The sequence below is a fragment of the Aphelocoma coerulescens genome (assembly GCF_041296385.1).
Source record: "Aphelocoma coerulescens isolate FSJ_1873_10779 chromosome Z unlocalized genomic scaffold, UR_Acoe_1.0 ChrZ, whole genome shotgun sequence".
Taxonomy (NCBI): domain Eukaryota; kingdom Metazoa; phylum Chordata; class Aves; order Passeriformes; family Corvidae; genus Aphelocoma; species Aphelocoma coerulescens.
In genome coordinates, this window is record NW_027184085.1 from 1,588,882 (window position 1) to 1,616,354 (window position 27,473).

Sequence of the window (27,473 nt, forward strand, 5' to 3'; positions counted from 1 at the left end):
GCTGCTTTGGACTCCAGCTCATACTGGAGCTCCAACATGTCCGGCACAGCAGCGCTCAGTGGTGGAGTCACTTCATTCAAGGCACAATAGTCCACAGTCAATCTCCATTCTCCTTCAGATTTGCGCACAGGCCAAATGGGGCTGTTGAAGGGTGAGTGGGTCTTGCTGACCACCCCTTGGCTCTCCAGCTCACGAATCATCTTGTGGATGGGGATCACAGCATCTCGAGTTGTCCGGTACTGTCGGCGATGCACTGTCGAGGTAGCAATTGGTACTTTTTGTTCTTCCACCTTCAGAAGGCCAACTGCAGACGGGTTCTCTGATAACCCAGGCAAAGTGTTCAATTGCTTACTGCCCTCTGTCTCCACAGCAGCTATTCCAAAAGCCCACTTGAGTCCCTTTGGGTCTCTAAAATACCCGTTCCGGAGGAAGTCTATGCCCAAAATGCACGGGGCCTCTGGGCCAGTCACAATGAGATGCTTCTTCCACTCAGTTCCAGTCAGGCTCACCTCAGCTTCCACCAAGGTCAAATTTTGTGATCCACCCGTTACACCAGAAATAGAAACAGATTCTACCCCCACATGCTGCGATGGAATTATTGTACACTGCGCACCAGTGTCAACCAAGGCATCATATTTTTGTGGTTCTGATGTACCAGGCCAACGAATCCACACAGTCCAAAAAACACGGTTTTCCCTAACCTCTACCTGGCTAGAGGCAGGGCCCCTCTATGCCTGGTTATCCTTCTTTCCCTGGGCCTGTATCTTAGAGGTTCCTTCATGGGAATTGGACATGCCATCCTCTTTTCCATCATTTCCGGCAGTTTGGCTACAGGCAACTGGAGCTACTTCCTTTTTGGTAGATCCTCCTTTCTGAGACTTGCGCTCCTTCAATTCACGCACTCGTGCTGCCAGAGCAGAAGTGGGTTGTCCACCCCACTTCCTCATGTTTTCCCCACTGTCACACAGGAAATCCCACAGCTCACTTCGTGGGATGTGCCTTCTCTCTGGGGAACGTCCGCGGAGAAGGCACTCTTTAATCTCCTGGTGATTCTTCTTCATTTCATCTTCTATTTTCTGCATACGTGTTTCCACAGCTGCGATTCTTGCATGTGTTGGGCCATGCACAGAGTCTGCATATGCTCGGAGCTTCACTGCCATATCCTTCACAGTCTCATTCGCACCGTAGTCTGGTTTCATTATTGCTAAAGCAGAAGCGTATTCTGGTGGCCCAAGTTGTATGAGTTTTCGCCACATGTATGGAATAACTCTGGCCCGGTGTGGACTCCTCAATCCTGGGTCATTTGCGAAGACAACCTCTACCACCCCTAGTTCTCTCAGGCGTTGGATCCCTTGTTCTATGGTCTTCCACGGGGTTTGCTGCATGTAGAGATCATCTCCACACATATATCTTTCAATCACGCCTGTCAAAACTCGTCTCCAGACACTGGTAGAGTCAGTCCCCCTTTTCATCGCTTGGTCGATCACTGGATCATGTGACAGGGATCCCAAATGCCTCGCTTCAGCACCGTCCAGCATCACATCATCACCTGCCGCATCCCAAATACGGACCATCCAACTTATTATGGATTCATCGGACCGTCGGGTGTAATCCTTTCTTAGGCTGTGAAGGTCCTTTATGGACATGGACTCAGTAATGGTTTCTGTGCCTGAGTCAGTTGGTGGTTTTGAGGTTCCTTCCCCTGCATCTTTTGAGGTTCCTTCCCCTCCATTATCCTCATCTTTCACTGGGCGATCAGTTTTGGTTATGTGCTTTTTCCTTGTAACAGGAGCCACTGTCAGTGGCTTAGACTCCCCATCTGGTTTGGGCTTGCTGTCTGGTTTATCTGCAGCCTGAGTGACTGGGATATCTGCAGGCTTTGCTGATTGATCTTCCTGCCTCTCTACCCTTACCTGCTGCAGTGTGCGATAGGCATATGCCAAAGCCCAACATATTGCAAGGAGCTTGTTCGCATTAGAATTGTCATTGTATTTCTCTTTCAGATATTTCGCCACCTCAGCTGGTTTCTGAACTTGTTCAGGGGAAAAATTGCAAACCATTGGGTCAGAGAATTTCTTCAGGATTTGGCCTATATCCTCCCATTCCCCACACCACTCAGGATGTTCCACCTCTGGGTCAGGTGTCTCGGCAGTCACCCAGGAAATCTGAGCTCTCATTCTAGAGAAGTTGTGAATCATATAGAGGAAGATTACCAGGTTAAATATCAGGAGGGTGGTCTCTTTAATATCCAGGGGAAACTGAACACTCTCAAAAGAAAACCTATCAAATTTAAAGGGAAGGGAAACCCCATCTCCTCCTCCTCTAACAATCTGGGTGCAGTTACTAATAAATTCCCAAAACAGGCTACTGAAGCTAGGACTGGGGTTAGGAGGGAGAAACCATTTATCATACACACTTTGAACAGCTGCCTGTACCTCTGTCAACTTCTTATAAATCATTATCACCGAGCACAGCAAAATAGAAATCCGAATTCGTGTCCCTGCTCTGCAAAAATTCCTTATCAAGGATAAGATCGGACCAAGTTGTGGATAGGCAAATAAGCCTAGGGACCAGAAAGGCACTAGTACCTTAAACAAGCCTACGGACCAGAAATACATGAATATATCAAGCCAGAGAAATGTTATGAACTCAACCAACATGATGACTATTTTACTCCAGCACAGAATAAGTAAATTCAAACCAAAATGTAATTAGCACAGGTTTTCACTTTCCTTCGAGCCACACAGTTGGGCGCCACTAAATTTGTTCCGGTTTGGCCAAATTTAGAAATATATACTCTGAGAGAAGGCACAACCACCCCTCCCCCACCAGGTTCGGGAAAAAAAAAATAAATTTTCCTCGAAGGAAAGTGAAGAAGATGAAACTATTTATTTAACAAACACACGGGAAAGGAAAATGAGGTTAAATGGTAAAATCTTTTGCTGTGGAGGAAAAACCTGGGAAAGCGTTAGTGTCCTCCCTTTGGTCTCTTCGGAGCCGGGGCTTGGCCCAGGGCCAGGCCCTCTGTGCCCGGTGGAAAGTCCTCCCAATGTGCTCTGAGGTTGAAAAGCAGTCCAGTAGCAAAGGGAGAAAAATCCAGAATTCTAGAGAAGGAAAAAACAAAGTCCAACTCTCAGTCTCTCTCCGGAGAACCAGAAACTGAAACAACTGGCCAAAAGCTGACTGGAACACAGCAAGCCGGGTGCTTCCTCGCTCCCCCGCCGCGGCTGGGAAGGGAAAAAAAAAACCTCCTATCTTTATGTGACCTTGAACAAGCTGCAAACTGCTTTGAGAAAGTTTTGCTCAGTTTTTTCTTCTCCCTCTCAGGCTCAGTTTAGAGGCACAGAAAGGCACAAAAATTAATTTCTGGGCATAGGCAGCGATATGGGATACATATCATAACGTCACCCCAAGACAGGGGATGAGGCACCACAGGGCAGTTTATCTAAACTGCTTAATGGCTCGATGTTTTCCAGAGGCAAGAGCTAGAGTCGGAGAACAAGAAGCTGAAAAATGAGCTCAATGAGCTGAGGAAGGCCATTGCAGACCATGCCACCCAGAACAACTCCTCCAACGACATGCAGGACAGCTACAATCTGCTTCTGAACCAGCTGAAATCGGCCAACGAGGAGCTGGAGGTGCGCAAGGAGGAGGTGCTCATCCTCAGGTCGCAGATTATGAAGGCAGCCCAGCAGAAGGACATGGGGAAAAACATGGTAAAGGAGAGTGCAATGGATTTTCTTTTCCTTCTTCTCGTCTGTTGGTGGAGGTACACTGGCTGCCTGAGCGATGCCATTTCTGCTCTGGTGGGCAGGATGGCACAGAGAGGTTATGGAGGGTTGTGCAGGGATATAGGAGGTCCTGCCCATGGATGAGATGTAATCCATGGCATTTCAGACAGCCCAGGACTACCTGTGCCGTGGTACCACTGTAGGGTGCTTGCCCCCATACGTGATGAGGGTAAGCCAGCCCACATCAACCCTGCACCAGTGTGTGTGGTTCAGCATGTTCCTGGTGATGGTTTGCAACAATAATCTTTTTCTGCAAGGAAATGGGGTGGGGAAAAGAATTTCTAGACCAGATTCTGCTCAGGCTGGTGCAGCTGTAATGTGTTTCTTCTGACATGTAGGCAGGAAGGGAGCTTGTCTCTCAAACAGCTGTGATGGAATTTATATTTAGAGCACATTCCAATGGAAAGGCACATTTTCCAGAAACATAATCTTTATTGATTTGCTCTCTTACCATTCCTCAAGGTTTTGGTATGTTTTGTATTTCAGACCAAGCCAAGCACCATGCTTATCCTCTTCCCAAGCTCACTGCATCCTTCTTCCATCCCTTATCTCTCCTGCTGCATGTGTGTGGATTCATAGAAACTCAATAGTCTGGTGGATGCCCTGGGGATGCTTTTAATAGAATGGTTGGGCGTTGTTTGGTGTCAGGAACTTCTAAAGCTAGGCAGAGTTTTAAAGCAGGATGTCACATTGCTGTTTTGCGTGTTGGCTTCAGGAGAGCATCTCCCCCAATGCCAGCTGGCCCAACAGTGACCGGCACGTTGACCAGGAGGATGCGATCGAAGCCTACCAGGGCATGTGTGAGACCAACCGGTAAGTGTGGCACAGACCTCTCCAGCACCGGGGGGATTCTGTGTGAGAGATGGATCCACACCAAAATCAACATGATTTAGAGAATTAGCAGCCTCTGATGGACTTAAGGGTGGGCCATGAAGGTGAAACCAAAGACACACATCTTACGGAATCGTAGAATCCTGGAATGGTTTGGGTTGAAAGAGACCTTTAAGATCATCTAGTTCCAGCCCGATACTGAGCAGGTGGAAGAGCAAACCTGAAAGTGAGCAAAACTGGGTTTTGGCTTTGCTTCCATTATGTAAATAGTAGCAAGGCTAAGATTTGGATGTATTTGAGACATTTATTTCAGGTATCTCATGCTGTGCTGGGAAGATGCCACAGTTCCCTTCCTGTTTTCCCAGAGGCAAAAGCCCGCTGTGGTCAACTGAGTTAACAAACATGCTGTATTCCCTGGAAACACTCACATTATTGGTTTTCTTGCACCCAAACTGAGTGCCAGGAACAACTGTTTGGTTGCAGGTTTACCTCAGTGAGGATTAATACTGTGAACATGTGTCTGTCCTGCCAGTAACAATGGGCTGATAATTGCCAAGCATTAAATCAGTCCTTGCTGCTGCTCAGGAGGACATCAAATAATAAAGCAGCATCTTGCAAGAAGAAAAAAATTACATGGATTAAATAGCAAGATAATATGAAAAGTAAATTTTTATTTTACTTCAAGGAAATCAAGTGTTTATCTTTTTTATTCTTCTCTTGACAAATACAGATGTTTGAGGCTTTTTTTCCCCTAAATAATTTCCATTCAGCAAGGAAGAAGACACAGCCATTGTGGATTAATGGCTTCTAATAACATCATATAGTTTGCTGCTTTGTAGAGTGGTTGCAGAAGGTTGTTAACAATCCAGGGTAGGACCTGACTGAATGAGGATTTTATTCACACTTGTATGAATATGAGGAAAGGCCCATTTAAGTGGAGCTCAAAACCCTGATGGCTGGACTGAGGCTCTGCCCAGGCTGTTCAGCCAGCTTTCACCAGGTCTGGGGGCTTGGTGGAAAGGGGACTATTGGGGTCAAGAACTCTTCTGACATTGGTTTCTCACCTGGGCATCATGTCTGGCTGGATCAGGACTGGTCTTTGTGGTCTTTTTCAATTTACCATTGAGTATTTGCTTCCCTGAAGTGGACTTGCTGATGAAATTTCTGCCCCTCCTGCAGCAGAGGGGATGAGATTAACCTGCACATCACATTCCTGTCAGTGAATCAGTGGGCTCATAGTGCTTCCTGCAGCAAGATATGGGCTGTGGTCACTTAATGCATTCTGTGAATTTTCTCTTCTTTCCTTCTTTTTCCTTCTTTCCAACATTCTCCTGGAGCTGTGGGTGCTCATATGAGATGTGAAATCCCATTGTTGGGCACAGCTTTAATTACTCCTTAAATTTTCCAGCGTGCGTGTGTAGGGATGGTTAGTTTGTGTTCAGGGGTTGGTGAAGGAGTCAAGAGTTGCTGCTTTCACAGGACACGTGTCTGACCAGGTGGTATCACTGGTCCCCCGTATTAAGTGGTATCTGGCCGTACTGGTGCACATGTTGACCTCTGTAGCCTGCCAGGAGGCTCCAGTCCTCCTTCAGACATTCTGGTTTCCACCCTTGACTTCTGCAGAGAGAATTGAATCATAGCATCATTTAGGTTCAAAAGGATGTCTTGAGGTCTGGCTCTTCACCCAGCACTGCCAAGTACAGCCTAAACCATGTGCCATATCCACGTGGATTTTAAATCCCTCCAGGGCCTATAGTTTTCCAGGATCTAATTTTCCACAAGAGTACAAATCTCTCTCCTTGCAATTGCATGGGTGAGCTGCAATTTTAAGAAGTTCATGTGATCTGGCCTTGGTGGTTTTTGGCCTCTTAAGTTTTGGGAGGGGAAATCTGCAGTCTCCAGGCTCAGTTCTTTATTCTCTCATCTCCCTCTCATGTGAAGCTTGGCTGGAGCTTGGCTCTTGAAATAAAGCAGCAGCAGCTCTATATGCTCTCACCCTGATTTTCTGCAGTGATTTATCCAGTGGCTCATTAAGCACCACCAGCCTCCCCATTACAGGGTGCAGTTGTCTGTGTATTGGGTTGGTTTATAAGCTGTAGGCTGGTGTTGATGGCAGTAAAACAGAGGAAGACACGTGCTTGGGGAGCCTGGATTATTGTGTTTGTGGACATAAATTAACATTCCCCCCCGCCCCCACACAAATTTGCATTTGTACTTACACAGTTCTGTACCCAAAGGTGTCAGCATGAGAAACAGAAATGCCTTCCCTTTCTAATCTTGATCAAGAAATATTGCAATGGGAAGCTTCTCTGATGGGGTTGCAAGTTCTGAAGTGGGATTTATAAGCAAGAGCCACTTCTCTCACCTTCTCTGCAGGAAGCACTCCCATTTCTCTTTCACAGAATCACAGAATGGTTTGAGTTGGAAGGGACCTTAAAGACCATATTGTTCCAGCTGTCACTTTCCACTGTCCCAGGCTGCTCCAAGCCCCGTCCAGCCTGGCTTTGGGCACTGCCAGGAATCCAGGGGCAGCCACAGCTGCTCTGGGCACCCTGTGCCAGGGCCTGCCCACCCTCACAGACAGCAATTCCTTCCCAATATCCCATCTATCCCTGCCCTCTGGCACTGGGAAGCCATTCCCTGTGTCCTGTCCCTCCATGCCTTGTCCCCAGTCCCTCTGCAGCTCTCCTGGAGCCCCTTTAGGCCCTGCCAGGGGCTCTGAGCTCTCCCTGGAGCCTTCTCTTGTGCAGCTGAACACCCCCAGCTGTCCCAGGCTGGCTGCAGAGCAGAGGGGCTCCAGCCCTGGAGCATCTGGGTGGCCTCCTCTGGACTGGCTGCAGCAGCTCCAGGTCCTTGTGCTGTTGTTCCCCAGGGCTGGGGCAGCTCTGCAGGTGGGGTCTCACCTGAGCGGGGCAGAGGGGCAGAATCCCCCCTCCCCTGCTGCCCACGCTGGGGATCAGCCCAGGGCATGGGGGGTTCAGGTCCAGCTCTCCCCCACAGCACCCCCAGGTCCTTCTCCCAGGGCTGCTCCAGCTGCTCTTCCCTATCCTGGATTGATTCCGAGCATTGCCCAGACCCAGTTGCAGCTCCAGCACTTGGCCTTGTTAAGCCTCATGAGGTTCCCTTGGGCCACTGCTTGGACTTGTCCAGCTCCCTCTGGATGGCTCTGTCCTTCAGGGGTGTCAGCTGCTCTTTGCTCCCTGGTCTGTGGTGCTTCTTGACCAGGTGGATGCTCTTCCACTGGCCCAGGCTGACTGATGTGGTAAAACCTTGCTCTGCCCAGGAGTCACTCCTAGCTCCAAGTCATCACGTCTCAGCTATTTAGGCTGAGCACAGAGCATGGCTTTATTTTGGTGGGAGATCAACCTTTAATTCTTCTATGTCTCCATGTGTTTAGAAGCAGCACCTCTAAATATGGCAGGAGTAACCAGGAGGAACTCTGCCACGTGCTGCTAAACCTGCCCATGTAGCAATTCTCTCTCCACAAAGCCCTTTGATTCCAGGTCAAGGGCAAGTTTCAACTGAAATCAGCCCTTTCTTTATAAATGCATTAAACTCTGCTTTTTTCTTTCTTTTTTCCTTTTTTTTTTTTAAAAAAATTCTGCTGAATTTCAGCTGCTAAGGGAAGAATTATCAAGTTAGTTCCTACCTCATTTTCTGCTTCAGTAACTGAATCTAAAGCTAAGTAGGCTTTTTATTCCCTGTTTCAATTCTTGGGGTCATTCTTTCAAGCCTGTTTGATCTTGGGGGAAACGCAGAGCCAGTGAGAGACCAGGTGATGATGTTAGAGATAATAACCTGGCAGCTCAAAGTAAATCAGGCTGTGTCTTTGAAATTAGCTTCCGTGATAGCTTCCCAGTGATTTCTGTTGAGTACGTGGATTTTTCTTTCCTGTTGGGCAAGTCCCACCTGCAGCTGCCATGCAAAGCAAAAGAGCTGATGCTGGCTTCACATGGGGGATGCTTTTGCAGCTGGGAAAGGCCATCATGTGGAAAGGGTTCATATCTCTGCTTCCCACTCTCCAGTGGGTATCTTCCCACTCTGCCGTATATCCAGTCTGTGGTGCGCGTTATTTTCCATTATAACTAAAACAAAAAGATGTATCTGTGTCTGAAAGGGAAATGCCCCTTCTTTATGAAGAGATGATCATTTACTGAAGACGCTGAAATTAATGTGTCTGGGTTTGGTGTATATACACCTCCTTTAAGCTACTTTCACAGGGCAGGGAGGTGTTTGGGAAGGAATGTTTTGCTCTTGATGAGGACAGTTTGCTCCCGCAGAGCTGTGCCTCCAAAACCAGGATAAAGGGGAAACAAGGCTTTGTGAATCATGACCTTTCAAGTCCTCTCCAGCCTTATCTGAGAATAGGATTTACCCAGCATTTTAGGAAATTATATTTCAGATGCTAATTAATCTAATTACGTTGAAAGGACCCCTTTTTATGTCTTGGTCAACAGGAACTTCTGGGAGAAGGGGGAGTGCAGTGATTTCTGTGTCAGTGCTGTGTTGATGGAGATGGACTGAATGCTTATTTCCCAGTGCAGGTTTACCTTAAATCGACATTTTTTATATATTTACCTTATGATGGCACTTCCTTGAACTGTTCTCCTCATTTATCTCAATGCCTGTGATTAAAAAAGGAAGGAAAGCTATTCTCCCAAGGAGGCTATCTCTTAAAAATGCTGCTCATCATGTGAGGTTTCACAGGTTTCTGACATGCAATAAATAGTGAGGATCCTTCCTGCTTTTTCCTTTGGTTTTTAGTGCCTGAGGACATGTCCTGCTAAAATTATATGAACCAAAAAAAAGACTTTACTAACAAATTCATGCAAATGAGACCAATAAACTTCCCTGTATCTGTCAGCCTGCAGACCCTTTTGGAAACTTGCTACATATGGGGTAGCAACAAGGTTTTAATTTAAATTCATACATGTGGCTCTAACAGATGAACTTTGCAAATGTCGTGCCTGAAATGTTTGCTAGTTTTGAGAAGTGCTGTGCTGGAGCACTGGCATGGGGAGGGATCCACGAGCTGTCTGTGGTGGTAAGGCACCTCCAGAGCCCTTTCAAAGCAGTGCTGCAACACCACATTTCTCACTGCTTTCCTCGTGTGAAAATTTGCTGTAGAAAGTTTGTATGTTGTGCTTTTCCACTGAAATATGCAGAGATTCCCTTGCCAGGGAATGGCATCTGCTACAGCTCTTTTCAAAACAGGAGATGTGTGTTGGCTTGCTTCTTTTTGTGTTTTGTTTGTGTTTAGTTGTTTTTTTTTAAAATATAATGATATATTAAATTTTATGGTTTCTTTGCTTACTTTTAAAATTGTTATTGCTTAAAACAAACAGTGTTTTCTAACTGACATCAAAGCCACGTAAAATCTTGTTGTAACAAGTGCTTCTGGTCAAGTTGACCGGCTTACATCACTCATTATTAATGTGTTCAGCACCTTATTAAAGAAGATAAATCAGCTTCTTGCCTTGAAAAAAACCCCAATCAATCTGCTGAAAGGAGACTAAAAAACCAATCTGCTAAAAATATTAAACTGAGATGAGACTTTTCTGCCTGGATGTGTACATAGGAGCTTGATCTTGTGTGGATGCATGTGGTGTTTGCTCCACCACAGGTTGCTCCAAGGAAAGACTGATGTGTTTGACTCAAATGCCAGGGAAACCCTTGGCTGAAGTAGAAGAATTTATTTTAGACCAGTGGGAGTTGCTGCAGTGGGAAGGAAATGGAGAAACTTGTTTTTAAAATGTGATACAGGGCACAGCCAGGGCAGGGCTCTCCTTCCCTGTGGTGGAAAAAGCAATGCAATGAAAGTGTGCTCTAAAAAATAATACTTAATAAAACAAATAAGGGTTCTGCACCTTTCCCCCTTCTCTTTCAATTGACCTTTTGTCTTTCTCTGTCCTCTTGTTTCCTTTTTCTGTCCTTTATTTCTAGCAAGACTGAGGACTGGGGGTATCTCAATGAAGATGGAGAGCTCGGCTTGGCTTATCAAGGTTTAAAGCAAGTTGCCAGGTCAAACACTTTCTTTTTTTCCCCACTGCTGCTTCCCCTTCTCCTCCCTTTTCCTTTCCCTCATTTCTTTCTCTTGCTCTGCTGGTGCCATATAATCCTGGACAGGGCCCACTGTCCTCTCTGGGAGCAGCTGGAGGTCAGATTTCCACACTGCAGGAATTGAGACCCTCCTGTAATTTTCAGAGGAGTCATAGTTCCAGCTGGCCATTGCTGGTGGTGGCTGTTGTCACTAACGCCTGAGCTGTGATCCAGTAAGGATTATGTGACATTAATGGGAAATTGGGCAATGAAGGGGTTGGGAAGCTGTGATCTCCAAGAAGCCAAAAAACCCCTCCTATTTTATTTATTTGTTTTCCCCCAAAATGCACTAAGATATGGCACCTTTCAGAAGTATTTTTTCCCAATCCTTGACCTGTTGGAAGGCGAGGGCCTGTCCTTGTATCCCAGTGTTCGCTTTTGCACGATCCTGGGGGTTGTGTGCTCCCATCCATGTGTTGTCTGTGGGTGAGAAAGGCACGTGGTGGACACCGGGTGCCATCCTTGCTCAGCTCTCCCCACGTCCTGCTCTGCTGGGCAAATATCCCTCTTGGATTCCTGTCCTGCATCACCCCTGTGCTTGGTGGTTATAGGGCTCCAAAATATATGATTTTTATTTAACATTTAAAGACACTAAAGAGATGAAAAATTTAAATATTTTGTGTAGAGTGGTCTACAGGGGTTGCATCCAGAGGTATCAGAGTGAAACCAGACAATAACAGGAAGACAATAACAGGAAGAAGTAACAGCAATTATTTCATGTGTTTTTCCAAGCAGAGTAGGAACCCAGGTACACAGAAGGAGCATGTTCTTTTAAGGGTGTCTCATGGATTATCCAGACTGAACCCAAACTAATCTCAATATGAAGAAATAAAATGAAAAATAAGTACTTAATACTTATTTCATGGTAGGTCTGTATTTTCCAAGCCTATTAAGAATATAAGTCCTGATGGGATTATGAGGCTGACTGGATTATTGCCCATGTTTCTATAGGTGGAAAACATGCTTTTCTGTCTTGTGCTGGAAGGTGGAAGTAGAGATTGTGTTAAATTTTCTAAAGAAAACAAAAACAACAACCACACAAAACAACCTGGGGAATGATTAGTACTTCTCATCCAGGGATCTTCCCTAAAAGCATGCGCTGTTTTATAAAAGTTACTAAAGAAAAACTCCAAAACAACAACAAAAAATATTGTTGTATCCCCACTGTAACAAAAAAATTCCATGAATAGTTGTTCCTGTAGGGAAACAGTTCACAGCAGTGGATCACCGTCAGTTTCCCTGTGGACCAGAGAGAGTTGTAGGTTTTTCCCCACAGCTGTGTGTCTGTGCATGTCCTGGCTCAGTGTGAAGTTGTTGACAGCAGAGTCTTCTTTGAGGATTGCTGTTTGCATCCAGTGTCAGAAAGCCCTGAGCTGGGTGAGAGGTGATCCATAGCTCTGACCAGGCACATCCTTGAGCTGCAGCAGGGGCAGGGGCTTGGTTATCCCCTTGGGTCATTCCTCTCTTGGCCACCATCGTCCTGTATACTCTGGGACTATACTTTGCAGTTTCTGGCTTGGTGGCTCTCTCTCAGAGTCCTCGTACCTTCTGGAGTCACTTACTCCAGTCTTCCGGCAACAGCTGGTGAGCTGAAGGGAGATTTCCATGTAGCAGGGGGTAGGGGACACTCTTACTGTGTCACCTGCCAGGTTTGTCACCATCACCATCAGCACAGGTGCCTGCAGTTAACATCTCAGTGATGAATGATTCTTCCACTGGGTTTAAAAAGGCATTATGTCTTAGCAAATGGCTGGCTAATCCATTAACTGAATGTATTAGTAACCCTTTAGCTCAGTATTCCACAACCCTGCCCTGTGCCACAGTTGTCCTTGTGCAGGGCTGGAACGTGGCCTGGTGCAGGTGAAAGGGTGGTGGGAAGGGTTGGCAGGACAAATTATTGGAGGAATACAGGGAGTGCACACCTAAAAGTGGGAGAAGGGGTGGGTTTGGTGGCTTCTCTCAGCTGTGTCGTGGTGTTAGTATTTGTGTGTCTTGGGCTAGAAGGAAGCCAGTTGAGGCACTGGTGAGTGTTCTTCTTTTTAAACAAAGATGGATGGTAGCTGTACAAACAACTACGAGGAAGGGAGGGTTTCATCTGCCTTTTATGATACTCCCAGCTGTAGCAAACAAAGCCAGTGGCATTCCATCTGAACACAGCCATTTGCAAGACCTGCAGTTCAGTTCTCAAGAGTGAGAATTGATGTTTGACAGGAAAGGAGCACAGGAACAAATGCCCTTCAAGCTGAGCTTTTGAAAACAAAACCTGCAGGTGTTGATCTGTGCAGCTTTCTTGCCATGCATTTGCTTTTTGCCGGTAAAGGAACCTGGATGTTTGATTCAGTTAAATAAAAAAGGGTGCTTTGGGATTTTTTTCCTCACTTTATTTAAAAAAAAAACAACCAACATTTGATTTCATATCTCTTTAATTTCAAAAGTATTTCATCTGCAGTATACAAATGACAGACTAATGTGGCAATTACAGCCACAGCTTCTTGTTTGTCAGTTTTATAGGGAGGTTGACTGGGAGTATCTCCCAAGTTGGCTAATTTTGAAGGATCTAAACTCAAGTGGTGGTTACTACCATCATGCTGACATCCCAGACTGATCAGTGTGGTCCTGTTCTCAGGTTGCTGGAAGCACAGCTACAGGATCAGAGAAGGGAGCATGAGGAGGAGATGGAAGCTCTGAGAAACCAGGTGGATTTAATGCAAGAGGAGCTGGAGAAGCAGCAGCAGGCATTCTTGCAGACTCTGCAGCTCTCTCCAGAGGTCCAGGTGGAGTTCGGACTTCAGCAAGAAATTACACGGCTGACCAATGAAAACCTGGTAAGAGGCTGTCCTAAAACACAGGAAGAGGGGAAAATACAGTTTGAGAGAAAGGAGATAGGAAGCATAACAGGGAGGGGAAGGCACTGGGATCTCTTTCACCCCTCCTAAACTCTGTGCAGAATGCATCAGCATCTCCCACTGGTGCATTTGGGAGCGTTGGTACTCGGCCTTGAGCTGATGTTCCATGGCTATATGACTTTTGTCACTACATAGGTGCTTTATTTCTAAATTTTTTTAAATGCTTTTTCTAAGCCTGTCTACTTTGTGGCACTGCCTTCCAAATCAGATCACTGGGGACCCCTCTACTCTGTTAGGCACAAAGGCTGCCTTTCACCTTGCTTGCTTTTATTGGAAGTGTGGAAGGGCAGTTGCCCCTCCAAAAAGTTGGCCTGGATGATGATAAATTTTCCCTTTCTCCCCTTGTGTATCTGTGTGCAAGGTCTGGAGGGCATGTTGGCACCTCCTGAATTTTTGCCTCTTTCATCAACTCCAGTATCTAAATAAAACTGTTTGAATGTGATTAACAGCCAGGATTAAATACTGTGAGGGGTGCTCCTCTTCCACCATGCCTTGGCGATGCACAGACCAGGCTTCAGCCTCTAACTCACACCAAATGAGTTGTTCTTGGGTTTAATGTTGGGAGTTCTTTTAAATGCATCTTCTGTCTTTCAGGATCTTAAAGAATTGCTGGAAAAGTTGGAAAAGAATGAAAAGAAGCTGAAGAAGCAACTGAAGATTTACATGAAGAAGATCCAAGATTTTGAAGGTGACTTGTGTGTTGGGAGATACTGGGTTGGGGGAACTGCAGTTGGGTTTTACTCCTTTGGCCAGCCTTGGAGAGCTGCAGGGTTTGGGATTTTTTTTTCCTCTTTTCCTTTCTATGAAAGTAAGATTTTGCTTGTTCTGGCACTGAACTAGCAGCAGGCACTGAGCTGACACTGACTCTGTACCAGGGTTTGGAGGATATTTAAGGAAACCTTTTTGCTGTCAATGCAGTGACTCAGGCAGAGATACAGAAAGGAGCCCAGTAGCCAGCAGAAAAATGCTCTGATCTGTCAGTTTGAAGGGGGGATTATAACCCTTTAGTATTAAAATGTGTATGTATATTCTCCTTGATGAGAAAGCACCTTAAATGTGGCATCTGTGTTGTATAGAAAGTGCTTCCTGTTCTCTGGAGAAGCTGTGATTAATCAGAGAGCCCCATTCTCATGAGTTAATTTCTGGAAACCAGGCATTAAGTGAAATTAAGCTGAATAACTGGAGGGTTTCCACGGCTCGCCCAGCTGGTCTCTGTCAGTGTGATTTGCATGCTGCTTGCTGCAGTATTTACATGCTGGTCTCTTCTGCTTTATTACACTTCAGCAGTGTGCCACTGAGGTTTGCAGCTTTGTAGGCAGACAGAAGATGACATGCTCAGGGATTCTGCTTTGCCTGTCTGCTTTTTGCCCCACTGTGTGAAAATCATACACTAGGGTTGCTACCTTCTAGCCTGTGGTCTCTTGGAAAATAAAAAATGGCTTCATTTTTTTCCTCTTTCAGGTTCAAGTTTTGCACTTTTTCTTTCATTCATAGTCAGAACTCTGCAGACTGGTAATCCAGGACCTGATTCTTTATATTTTTATAAGTCTGTCAAAGCTCATGATATTATTGGGAATTTATAATACATAACTTTTTGACTTGCTGTCTGCACTTAAGGCCAGTGGAGGGCCTGAGAAGTTGTTGATTTCCAGGTGCCACTGTTGATGCAGTTTTCTCTTCACAGCATCACAGACAATGGTGCCAGTGGAGAGGAGGTCGCATGAGCGGAACATGCAGGTTGCTGTCCAGAGGAAGGAGAAAGATTTTCAGGGAATGCTGGAATATTACAAGGAAGATGAGCCACTTCTCATCCGAAACCTCATTACAGGTGGGGAACTTGCTCTGCTCCTCTGCCTGGCTGCTTCTTCTCCTGCCTGGGGGAGTTTGTAAACTTGAGAATAAAAAAACAAGGTAGACAAATAGATCTTCTCAGTTAATCCCTTCTGGGGCTGCATGTTTGTGGTGATGGCAGTTTGGGTAGGTGAAGTAGTGCTGCACTAAGCAGACAGACCAGTATGGATACAATCCCCTAGGGATAGCAAAAAATGGGAAATGCAAAGCGAGGCTGCAGTATTTAGAGCAGGCAGTAACTTGCTGAGCTTCCTACGTTGTCAAAGATAGGGAGAGGATGGCAGAAGGATAGACCCCTGGGATCTGGCACAGCAGTAGAACAAAGGGAGTTCAGTTTATGAGGTAATAACAGACAACAGATAATGAACTTGAGAGCTCTTCTGCACTGCACAGCCTGGTCAGAATTGCTGCAGCAGCCCCTCACTCAGTGCTGTTCCAGAAGTCAGGGTTCCCTGGCTAGGCATTGGTATTTACCACCACTCTCTAACCCCAGCGGAGCCTAGTGAGGATCCCAAAAGTGTTCAAAGAGCAGTGCTAGCCCATTGCTGTGGGCACTGAAGTTCCCCTAATCAGACAGTCTTGTTCTTTAGAGGCTCCAAATGCCCGCAGCTGCCATTAGGATTCAGTATCTTGAGGGAAAGAGCGATTTAATGTGTCATCAATTCAGAGAGGGGATTTATAGCTTGTGGGAGGTATTCCTGAAAGCTTCAGGGAGCTGTTCCAAGGTGGTTTGTGTGCTGCTGGGGTAGGGTTTTATGTGGTAAAGAAGCTCTGTTTCTACTGTGCATCCATAAGGTGAAATGGGGTGGTGCAGACAGGGCTGCCCTCCCAAGCCCTTGTGCTGAGGGTCTAGGGCAAGTCCCTCTGCCCTGCAACTGGACCTCTGGCTCTGTGTCCATGCTGCAGAGAGGGATGCAAGTTGCAGAGCCAAAACACCGTTTTCCCCAGGGCTGAGGGGAGAGGGGTTTGCTCTGGCGTTCTCTGCTTCACCTGTCAATTGGGGAAACTTAAGTTTGGGTTTTTTGTGAATTTTTTTTATTTTTTAATTGTCAAATCTTCTAGATCTCAAGCCTCAGGCGGTGTCTGCTACTGTCCCCTGCCTTCCTGCTTACATCCTCTACATGTGCATCAGACACGCAGATTACATCAATGATGACCAGAAGGTGCACTCCTTGCTCACCTCCACCATCAACGGTGTTAAGAAAGTGCTGAAGGCAGGTGCCCATTTGCTCTTATCTCGGGGTTGAGAGGTGTCAGATGGTAATAACCATGTCCAAGTGTGTGGCACTCAGCTCTCACAACAACTTTCAAGCCAAATTGCTCTTAGAGACTCCCTTTTTAGAAGAACAAGAATTGTGATCTTAGCAATAAAATTGTTTGAATTTAGAGATTAAAAAAAAAAAGTTTGCGGGGAAGAAATGGCTAATACTGCCCAGCTGCAGAGTGAAAACTTGCTGATTTTGGGTGGGGAAACTCAGAATCACTTTGTTTCGTGATGCCATCACCCGCCACTGGAAGGAAGGGGGGCATCTCACATGTTTTCACTTTGTCCCTGCAGAAGCACCACGATGACTTTGAGATGACATCGTTCTGGCTGGCGAACACGTGCCGCCTCCTGCACTGCCTGAAGCAGTACAGCGGGGAAGAGGTGAGAACCTGGCTTGGGGGGCAGTGGGCAGCCCTGCAGGGAGGGTCCTGCATCCTCCTGGCACCAGGGTTTCCCCCGACTGCGGGATGGGGCCACTCAGACTTCCCTCCTTGGTTAATCTGGTTATAGCACAGCAGCTCCTGGAAAAGCTCCTAAAAGCACAGAATGGTTGGGGTTGGAAGGGACCTTAAAGCTCATCCAGTCCCACCCCTGTCAGGGGCAGGGACACCTTCCACTGTCCCAGGCTGCTCCAAGCCCAGTCCAGCGTGGCCTTGGACACTGCCAGGGATCCAGGGGCAGCCCCAGCTGCTCTGGGCACCCTGTGCCAGGGCCTGCCCACCCTCACAGACAGCAATTCCTTCCCAATATCCCATCTGTCCCTGCCCTCTGGCAGTGGGAAGCCATTCCCTGTGTCCTGTCCCTCCATGCCTTGTCCCCAGTCCCTCTGCAGCTCTCCTGGAGCCCCTTTAGGCCCTGCCAGGGGCTCTGAGCTCTCCCTGGAGCCTTCTCTTGTGCAGCTGAACACCTCCAGCTCTCCCATTCTATCTGTGGTGGGCTGTTTTGGAGGCTGTTATCCTGGTTTTAGTTGGTCCCACAGCTTTTCATTTACTAATATTTTATAGCTTGGAGTAAGTTTTATTAAAGCTGTTCCCTTCCAACAAATTGGGATTAGCACAGTCCTCCTAGAACATTACACACTGCCATCCTTATAGCTATATATTCTGCATATTAAAATTTTCAACAGACCCAAATACTGTTTTTTTTTTTAAATCTTGATTTTTGTTAGATATATTGAGCATTCAAACTTTAAGGAAAAAAAATTCATACAATTAAATTAACTATTCAGGTCATTCAAAAGATAAGGATTTGTGTGTAAAAACTTAGCACTGGATTTTGAAGATTTAAAATGAAAAGTTAAATTAAAAATATTTTAGAGAATACTTACTAGCAGTTATGCTCTTGTTTGCCCTCTTCTGTTTGGAGAATAATATTGCATTTAAAGAAAATCCTCCCCAGAAAACCAGCTGGGCTATAACACAGTCAAATTTTACGTTGTTCGCCATGATTTGCTGTGTTAAATGAAGCAGCTGTTTGCAAATTCCACTGGCAATTTGGTGCAAAAAATAGAGGGGAGAAATATTTCTGAGCAGTTTCCAAAATACTGTTATCTCCAGTTTTAAATCCAGGCTATTTTTAAGAAATGGTTTAAAAGAAAATCCCAAACCACGTGCAGTCCTGTCACGTGAAGAGCTTGATGCTTGATGCTCTTCGATTAGTCAGGAAAATGGGGAAATTGTGAAATCAACTCAGATTTGTACATGCTGTATTTTGCTAGTCAGCAACCAACAAAAACAGTTGCATAATTCTAATTTTCACACCAAATAAGACCATATGAGCAGGCAATTAAAGCATCTGTGTTAATTAAAACATCGCATTGGCTTCTGCCACTAAAACTGGTATTAATATTTGAGCCCAGATCTGAGGGCTTGCAGCAGCCAAATGGCAGGATTAGAGCTCAGCTGTATCAGCAAAAGGCAGGCAACTATTTCAGTTATTTGGGGAGATTTACGAATTTCAGAACAGTTTAAAATGTTGTCAAAGCACATAACATGCAGTCACAATTTTTTTTTTCCAATTTTATAAAAATCTTAATTTCAAAATACTTTGTTTCCCATAAAAACAATTGCAATTCAAAGGGATAAGCACATAGCTATAAAGTAGTGTCAGAGGGCCTGAATTGTCATTTTCTAATCCTGTGTGTTGCAGTTAATACAAATGTCCAGGTCCTTGGTAAGGATAAAATGAACAACTGGTAGTTTAATGATTTTCTTCAAAAAGTAGTCCTCTAGTAATAACTTATGAACAAATGCCTGAGTAAATCAAAGGTGATTTATGAGTTTTGATCTTTTCTATAACGTACTTTGGTAACATGTTTTGGTATATTGTACTCTAAGGGTGCAGGGGGGCTTTAATGCAGTGATTTTGATGGACTGTAAGTGGGTGGGATAACAAACCTGGGTGCTTTAATTTCCTGTTCAGGGTTTCATGACCCAAAACACGGCGAAGCAGAACGAGCACTGCCTGAAGAACTTCGACCTGACCGAGTACCGCCAGGTGCTGGGCCACCTCTCCATCCAGATCTACCAGCAGCTCATCAACATCGCCGGGGGCATCCTGCAGCCCATGATCGGTGAGCTCACAGCACGCTGCCCTTTAGCAAGGGCTTTCTTGGCCCAGATTATCTGCTCTGGCTGCTTTTCAGACCTTTGCACACTGCCAGCTTGACCTGAGAGAGTTTTCATCTTCCTCCATGATAGAAACTAATAAGGATGAGGGTTTTTCCCCCCCACTATAGAAGATACCGCTTTCATTTCTGTTGGGGAGGCAGTGGAAGAGGTGAGGTTGTGCTGCCAGACCAGGTTTGTGGTTAATCTTTTTATGGATGGAAATGTACATTATAAGGGAGGAAAGGATTGGGAAGAGGAAAAAGACTCATAAAGACCTTGTTTTCCGAGAGTGAGAGAAGGTATGAGAAGAATTACTTCTTCAGCCAAATCCCTGAGGATTTATCTGAGGAATGCCCCATCCCTGCAAGTGTCCCAGGCCAGGTTGGACAGGGCTTGAATAGTGGAAGGTGTCCCTGCCCATGGCAGGGGTGTTGAACCTAAATGGCCTTTAAGGTCTCTTCCAAACCAAACTGTTGTATAATTCTAGGATATTTGCGCGTGTTTTTAACTATTTCGTATTATCAGAGTAAACCAGCCATTCATGGATCTGTCCTGCTCTCGGTTCTCGCAGCATCCATGGCGTTGCATCAGTGAGACCGATAGGTGTTCATTGCAGCCCACGGAGGGATCAGTTCTTCCCTCTAGTGACCAATATGTGATTGCAGGCTTTTTAGCCCTTCTATCCCCTTTTTTCAGTGCCTGCAGTGTTGGAAAATGAGAGTATCCAGGGGCTTTCCAGTGTCAAACCGATGGGCTACAGGAAATACTCCTCCACTGTGGCAGAAGGTGACAGCTCCTACAGCTTGGATGAAATGATTCGCCAGCTGAACACATTCCACAGCATCATGTGTGACCAGGGCCTGGACCCAGAGATCATCCAGCAGGTGTTCAAGCAGCTCTTCTACATGATCAATGCTGTTGCCCTGAACAACCTCCTGCTGAGGAAGGACGTCTGCTCGTGGAGCACGGGCATGCAGCTGAGGTGGGGCTGGGGCTTGGGGCATGGCTGTGTCTGCTTAGGGAAGTTTTGTTAATGTTATAAGTTGGTGGAAAATAGGAAAATAAAGTGCATTTCTCAGTGTAAATTAGTCAAATCTTCCTTTTGCTACCCTCTCTCTTTCCCACACGGAAAAGTGTGTTCCCCTTGAGCTGGAGAGTGGGCACAGCAAAAGTGTTTTCTCTGTAGATAGTCTCAAAAGTACCTGGGTACCTTGCAGGATCTTGTTAGCATTTAAAAGCTGGTTAAAAGCTTCATTTTAATTGTTGAAACTTGGAGGAATCTGAATGCTGTAGAAAAGCACCTCCCTTGTATTGTTCAGCTGGTACATAATTCATCTATTTGTAAGCTACTTACAGTATATATTTTACTCAGAGTTGTTGAGTATTAAGCTTTAGTCTGATTGCCTCATGCTGTATGTATCACAAAAAGCCACATGCACCAACACTGCAACAAAACTTGAGTCCCAAAGAGGCCTTTTGAGATGCTACTTCTTATCTCTCAGTTCACATCTTGATTGCTTATCCAGGTTTAATATAAGCCAGCTGGAGGAGTGGCTGCGTGGAAAGAATCTGCAGCAGAGTGGAGCAGCACAGACTTTGGAGCCCTTGATTCAGGCAGCACAGCTCCTGCAGCTGAAAAAGAAAACCTCGGAGGACGCTGAGGCCATCTGCTCCTTGTGCACGTCGCTCACGACCCAGCAGGTGGGGAGCAGGCCTGGGGTTTACAGCACAGGGTGTGGATAATTAAGGAGTGGGAAAGGGTGGTCTCCTGCTGCCAGCTCTTCAGTGCTCAGCCTCAGCGTGCCATTCCTTCAGTGGGCACAACTTGCCCTTTCCAGGACTGATGTTACGTCTTGGCCTCTCTCAGAGCTGGTCACAGCAGTGGCTCCTCTTATACGGTGCCACTGATGGCACTGGAGCTCCAGAAGTGTGCAAAAATGAAACCCAGACCCAAGGAGTTTGTTGTGTAAGTTGGATTCTTGACATTTTAAACCCACCTGTTGCCTTTTGCCAGGTCTTAAACTGGCTGTGTCTGCAGGATGCCCACCAAGGATTCATATTTGGGGCAGAAGGTTGAGAAGTGCCAACCTAGACTGACTGGATCTGATCTTAAACTTTGAGACTCTGTTCCTGGAGGATATAAACTCACGTTTTTTACTGCTGGATTGCCTGTCCTTAATTTGATACTGTTGTAGGAAGGGAGAAGTGAGATGTGTGAGCTAATTTCCAGTGGTTCTCAGCCTTTCTGATAGGTCTCTGTCACCCTGTCCTGAACATGTGTTTTTGAGAAAAGCTGAGGGGTGGTAAGGGAGAAGGAGTGAGGGAGCATCAAGAGAAGTATTGTAGAAGTGACATCAGAAGTCATCCATGTCACCATGTGCCAGCCAGGTGGAGTCCCTGTATAAATCTGTTGTCTAAGTCTAGTCCCAGTTTACAAACGTTGCCATAAGAAGTGATTTTAACAGGTCCAGAGATCTTGTAATACCTTAGAGCAGGCAAAGAGAAACATCAGGATGATACTTGTGCTGGTTCTGTTCTCAGTTTGGTCATGGCAGATGTGTTGTGGACATATAATGACAAACTGCTGGTGGTGCTTTGTGTTCTGGAAAAGTTTGGCTTCTCACAACTGTAACCCTGTTTTGTTTTCAACAGATTGTAAAGATACTTAATCTCTACACTCCTGTGAATGAGTTTGAAGAACGTGTGACAGTAGCATTCATACGAAACATACAGGTAAATTTAAAGGGCTGTCAATTGGAGGGCTTGAATGATGTCTCTGTAGTTTTAGTGACGTCTGTATTAAATCACTGCTAACTCAGGGATTTTGTAAAAGGCATGCTGCTGCAGGTTGTCCTGAACTCAGTTCTCCATGTATGTGCATACATTTACAGCACATAGCTGCAGGGATAACCAGGCTGTTAATCACAGAGGGCAGTTAGCACCCAAATCCCCAGCTCAGATAATTCAGCTCTTCAGTAGCAACACGACTGGGGATTAAGGTTGCAGGAGTAAACAAAACATTGGTGAAATTGAGTTATTTCTGAGATAGGAGGTTGAAATTGGCAAATAAAGGACAAATAAACAAATTAAAGCCAAACATCTTTTAATGCTCGCAAGGAGCAGGCAGGAAAAGGAAAGGCATGTATTCAGGTACCCCCAGAACATATCTCCATGGTTGAGCAGCTGAATCAAAGGTGCTCTGCTGGTATCATGTAGTCCTGCTGTGCACGGGGGGTCATCTAGTTTCCAGGACTTGTATCTTACTTTGTGGTCTGTAGAAAATGTAACCAGGTTCTCCTGTTTCCTACAGTCTGTATAGAAATTCCTGTAAATACTTGCTCAGAGGAAAGCTTCTGCAGAAGAGAACATAATAGTTCTCACTGTTTTCTGCAGTATGTATAAAATGATGTGCATTCTCAAACCTTTGATAGTGTTAAAGACCACAAGAAAAGGCAAGAACTGATGCTAAACTTGTTTTCTTCTCCCACACCCAACAGAAGCACTTGCAAGAACGGAATGACCCTCCACAGCTGCTGTTAGACTTCAAGCACATGTTCCCAGTTCTGTTCCCATTCAACCCATCTGCCATCACCATGGACTCCATTCATCTCCCTGCTTCTCTCAACTTGGATTTTCTCAATAAAGTCTGAAGAAAGTAGAATTAAGCTCCCCTCTCACACCCAGAGACCTCCAGCAACGGAAGAAAAAATCACGAAAGGAATTCAAGGAGCTCTTTAAATATGGACCAAATAGGCTTATGGAAGAACCAGTGCACAGTAACAAATGGATGCTAAAATGTACACTAAAAAAGACACTGGTCTGTATGTGATTTTTTTTGGTAATTTGCAGCTCAGAAATAAGGATACTTGAAAAGTTAGATGTATTTTTTACTGCTTGATTTTATGTTGACATAGTTCAAAAGCCCATAATCATCTCCAAAAGCTACTAACAAAAAAAGGATGAAAGTGGGAGACAGCTTATTTTGATCTTCATAGGTGTCTATGACAAAAACAAAATCTGAGACACTTGTGCTGCCTTGAAGGATGTCATTTGTCTAGTAGGAGGTGGTTTTGTGTGTGTGAATAACAGAACATGCAGTTCTGCCTCCAGTTGTTGCTAGTAACTGCATCCACAGTAGTGAATTCAGAAGGTAAATTGCAGGAGGTACATATTTATCACACCAGAAAGGTAACAGGGCTGGGATGCTGCTTGTTTCCACTGATGTGGAATTTGTCACAAATTCTATGTTTGAGAACAGTTGTTGCTCCTCCTAAATACATTCAGTGCATCTGCTTAGTGGAAATTTAAATAAGTTGGCAGGACTTTGTTACACTGGACTTTCTTACATTACCAAATTTATGTTAGCAAAGGTTTTGTGCTAGTGAAATAATCATAATGCAAAGGACTGCCTTAAGCCTTCTGCTTCTAGTATAGCATCATCCTGATCCCTACTGTTAGCTTTCCCTGTGCTTTCAAGTGTCAAAAACTTTTATCCAGTGGCTGTCAAGGTTCTTGGACCTCTTACACGGCCAGTATCAGAACCTCAAGCATAGATCATGCTAAGGCAACCCAGTTTAATCATCCAGCCCTACCTAGACTCAGTGGGTTAGTCCTAACTGTAGCTGTCCATGGAAAAAACTCCATTCAGTCCAGTAGTCATCCAAAATGTTAATAATGCAAATACACAGCTTGGATAAATGAAGAATATTTTAAAAATTAAAAAAAAGTTTTAAAAGAAAAGAGATTAAATGTTCTAACACAAAAAAAAAAGCTGTCAGGTGGTGTGTTAGTAATGTAAGCCATTTCTTTAAGAGTGAACCCAAACTTGTGTACAACAACCTTAAATGAATAACTGCTATCAATTCAGATTCTGTTAGGGTTTGGGTTTTTTTTTTTTTAACCAGACCTATAAACTAAACCAACCCTGTGACCTCACCACACAGATGTTGAAGGGGACCAGCTGTGGGTTTTGCTTGGTCCTTGCCAGCACACGCTGAGTTCCCGGTGACTGCTGAGCAGGGGAGGAGGTGGGTTCCTGTGGCTCAGCGCTGCTCCATGTCTGCTCAGCGTGGGCATACTTCTGCCATAGCACAACGTGCCAAACTGCAGTCAGGATGTGTGGCTGCCAGCATTCTGTCCTTTTCACTTCCATCTCGGTCTTGTTTAAATCAGTCTGAACTCACCTGCTTTTGTGGTTCCTTCTGTGGTCCGCAGTTCCATCCTGACTAAGAGCTTTCAAAGAAAAACCCACTCTCTCCATCTTACTCCTTTTAGCTGGTGTAAATCCAAACAGCAAATTTATGACCAGGTATGCTCAGAGGTTTAAAGTAGAATGTGAAGTTTCTTGCAGATACACTAACTCCTGTCTGCTGCAGTTTCCTTTTTAGGCAAGGAGTGTGTTGTGATTTAGACGACATGTACATAATTGGTGTATATACACACTGCAGTAGTCCTGTATGTACTATAGATGTATATTACTATCCAAAAAAGCACATTTTAAAAGAAACAGTTGAGTGCTGTGCAGAATTATATCGGTCTATGCCAGTGGGTAAATACATTGTTTCAAATGGAGACTATCGTTTAGAACAGCTGTTACCACTGAAGGACAGACTTCAGACTAAAAAGTAATTTTTTCCCCCTTAACCATCACCCATCTAATTACAGATGTTTGCTTGTATAGAGCCAGGACTACCTCCAAACTGCAGTCCTTGAGCACTCAGCTCTGCTGTGTCTTCAGTAGTGCCTTCATCTCCCCTTGCTATACAAAGAGAGCAATGCCACCAGTCTGCTGTCCGTGCCCAGCAAGCCCTACCACACGCTCACCCAGAACATCTTTATTTATTTTCACCTACCTCTTCACAGTGAATGTCTTTGCAGTGCACTGAATTTTTTTAGTTGTCTCTTTTCCCTTCTTTCCATGCTCCAGTAGTCATCATGGTTTAAAAATAAATAATTCAAAAGGGTTCAGCCTTTGTGTAAGGTGGTTTCAACAGAGAGCTGTTGCTCAGGATTTACCTTAGGTTAGCAGTTTCAGGCAGTTCAGGTCTCTACCTCTTTCTGATGTAAATTATTTGGAGTACAATTCCCAACACATTGATTAAATATATGCTTATCACTCAGACTAAGTGACAGGTTGCAGCAGAATCCTCTTCTGCAATGACTTTGTTGCTGATCACCATTGTAAAATGTGCTTAATGGTCTTCTAGGGGATAACGGTCTTTCACTGGCACTTTCAGGATTGTAATTTATATGTTCTTTCTTAAAAACTCTTAGTATGTATAGATGGGAACTGGGATTTAACATCTTGATCTGTCACCATGTAGTTTATCCAGTGAGATCCAACTGGAAGAGAACTCTGTATGGAAATACCTTTAATATATGTTATCTTTTCTGTTAGCAGTTTTTAAAATTTATATTTAAATGTTAATTAAATAGCTATTCTCAAGCATGCCTTTCTTTCCTCAGATTTACACTTTATTTAAAAGGCAAAATGAACACATGGCTTAGAGAAAGCTGGCTCTTCTCCAGATCTGTCTTTATTTTTAAATATTGATTATTAAGTTTAGCATTTTCCCACTCTGTGCCTTTAGCTGTTTAGCTCAACTACTGTTTCTCTGAAATAAGCATTAAAGCAGTGGAATATTTTTATTATTCTGTCATAGAAAAAGTTGTCTATGGATTTAAAAGCCTACTTACAAAATCTTACTTTGAGGAGGTCTGCAAAACCACTTTGAAGTTCTTAGGGGAAAAAAACAATAGTGACCCACGGTGATTTTTGCAAATATGATGGCTTATATTTCAGAAAAGCACTATTGGGAATAAAATAAAATAAACCATCAAAACGCCCAAATCACCAGCATTACAAAACCAACACTTCAAACATGAGTTCAGGTGTATGCTGGCTGACCTACAAGAAGCATCCAGGATAACATCCACGTTTCGTTTTCACCAGAAAGTTCCTTTTTCTTTTTTTTTAAATTGGCATTTCGTAGCTGAGGTTGCTTATCTTATCTGATAAAGTTGCTGTAGTTGACTGTAGAAAGAACATTAGACCTCAAGACTGAATTTATGCAATCCTACATTACAAACATTTTTTGCTCATGCAGTTTATTCCACTGGATCTACAAGAATTTCTTCGTATTGGTGAAACAGTACCAAAATGTGGGCATGTTCTAAGCACAGTCGCTGCTTTTCATCAAACTGCTACTTAAACACAGAAATCTTTGCGGGACATGACTCTTTTATTTGTATGATTTGCAAAAAGTACAAATGAAAAAGCTGCACTTGAAACAATAGGTTATTTTCCTCCATCTTCAGTAGTAAGTGGATGAAATGTGGAAACTTATTCTTTCAGACCATTAACTGAAAAATTAGCTTTTTATCATTGCATATAAATAGAACCTAATTAAAATAAATTGCATGAACTTCCATGAAGCTTTTTCCTCAGACTTTATTGATTCATATATATATGGCAGTCATAAATTGATTTTTTCTGAAAGAAATTCTAGCAAGGTAGATGTTAAGTAAAACAATCCAGAGGACATACTACCCTGATGAGTATCCAAATTATTTCAAGTTGTGAATGCCAGTGGATAAAGACTTTCAGACTAATTTGAAATTAGAAGAAAAAAAAGTATATTTAAAAAGTGCTACTATATTGAAATCTTTGGGGATATTTTTTTTTTTTTTTTGTGGTGTGAAGTGTCATTACCTTAAGCAGAAGGTATAGCTGCTGTCAAAGCTGAATGACATACATGAGTGAATACTGTAGATGAAATACTACTGCTTATAAAATATTTTTCCATTTTGAACAAATCTGTAAACTACACCTTTGTTTATAAGGAAATGCTTGTAATAGTCACTGTAATATTCAGCTGGGGATAAAAAAAATTTGTGAAATAAACACTTTTGAAGAAATTGCGGCTCTTGGTCAAAAATGGCAATGCAAAAAAATAACCCCTTTCAAAATACACTTCTATCTAGTAGAAACTTTTCTATTTTAACACTACAAAGTACTTTATAAACAGAAATTAGGAAAATCACTTTTACTTATGACACTGAAAAGTTTAGAAGTTATAACTTGATTTCAGAGGAGCTGAAATGTTGGCAGCTGATGAGA

General features: G+C 44.2%; 1 protein-coding gene across 2 annotated transcripts in view; it reads left to right on the forward strand.

Annotated features, from left to right (window-relative positions):
- MYO5B (myosin VB) overlaps window positions 1–27,271 on the forward strand; it is a 158,145-nt gene extending 130,874 nt beyond the window's left edge. Inside the window, exons 28-39 of one of the 2 annotated variants that reach the window (XM_069001860.1) lie at window positions 3,477–3,716; window positions 4,507–4,604; window positions 13,348–13,546; window positions 14,222–14,315; window positions 15,312–15,455; window positions 16,541–16,692; window positions 17,037–17,126; window positions 19,167–19,317; window positions 20,051–20,336; window positions 20,881–21,055; window positions 22,007–22,087; window positions 22,852–27,271. In XM_069001860.1, coding sequence (XP_068857961.1) covers window positions 3,477–3,716; window positions 4,507–4,604; window positions 13,348–13,546; window positions 14,222–14,315; window positions 15,312–15,455; window positions 16,541–16,692; window positions 17,037–17,126; window positions 19,167–19,317; window positions 20,051–20,336; window positions 20,881–21,055; window positions 22,007–22,087; window positions 22,852–23,004 — 1,863 coding nt within the window. In that variant the 3' untranslated portion in view covers window positions 23,005–27,271. The remainder of the gene's footprint in view (window positions 1–3,476; window positions 3,717–4,506; window positions 4,605–13,347; window positions 13,547–14,221; window positions 14,316–15,311; window positions 15,456–16,540; window positions 16,693–17,036; window positions 17,127–19,166; window positions 19,318–20,050; window positions 20,337–20,880; window positions 21,056–22,006; window positions 22,088–22,851) is intronic. The other variant, XM_069001861.1, reaches the window with a different exon arrangement.
- The last annotated feature ends 202 nt before the right edge of the window (window positions 27,272–27,473 follow it).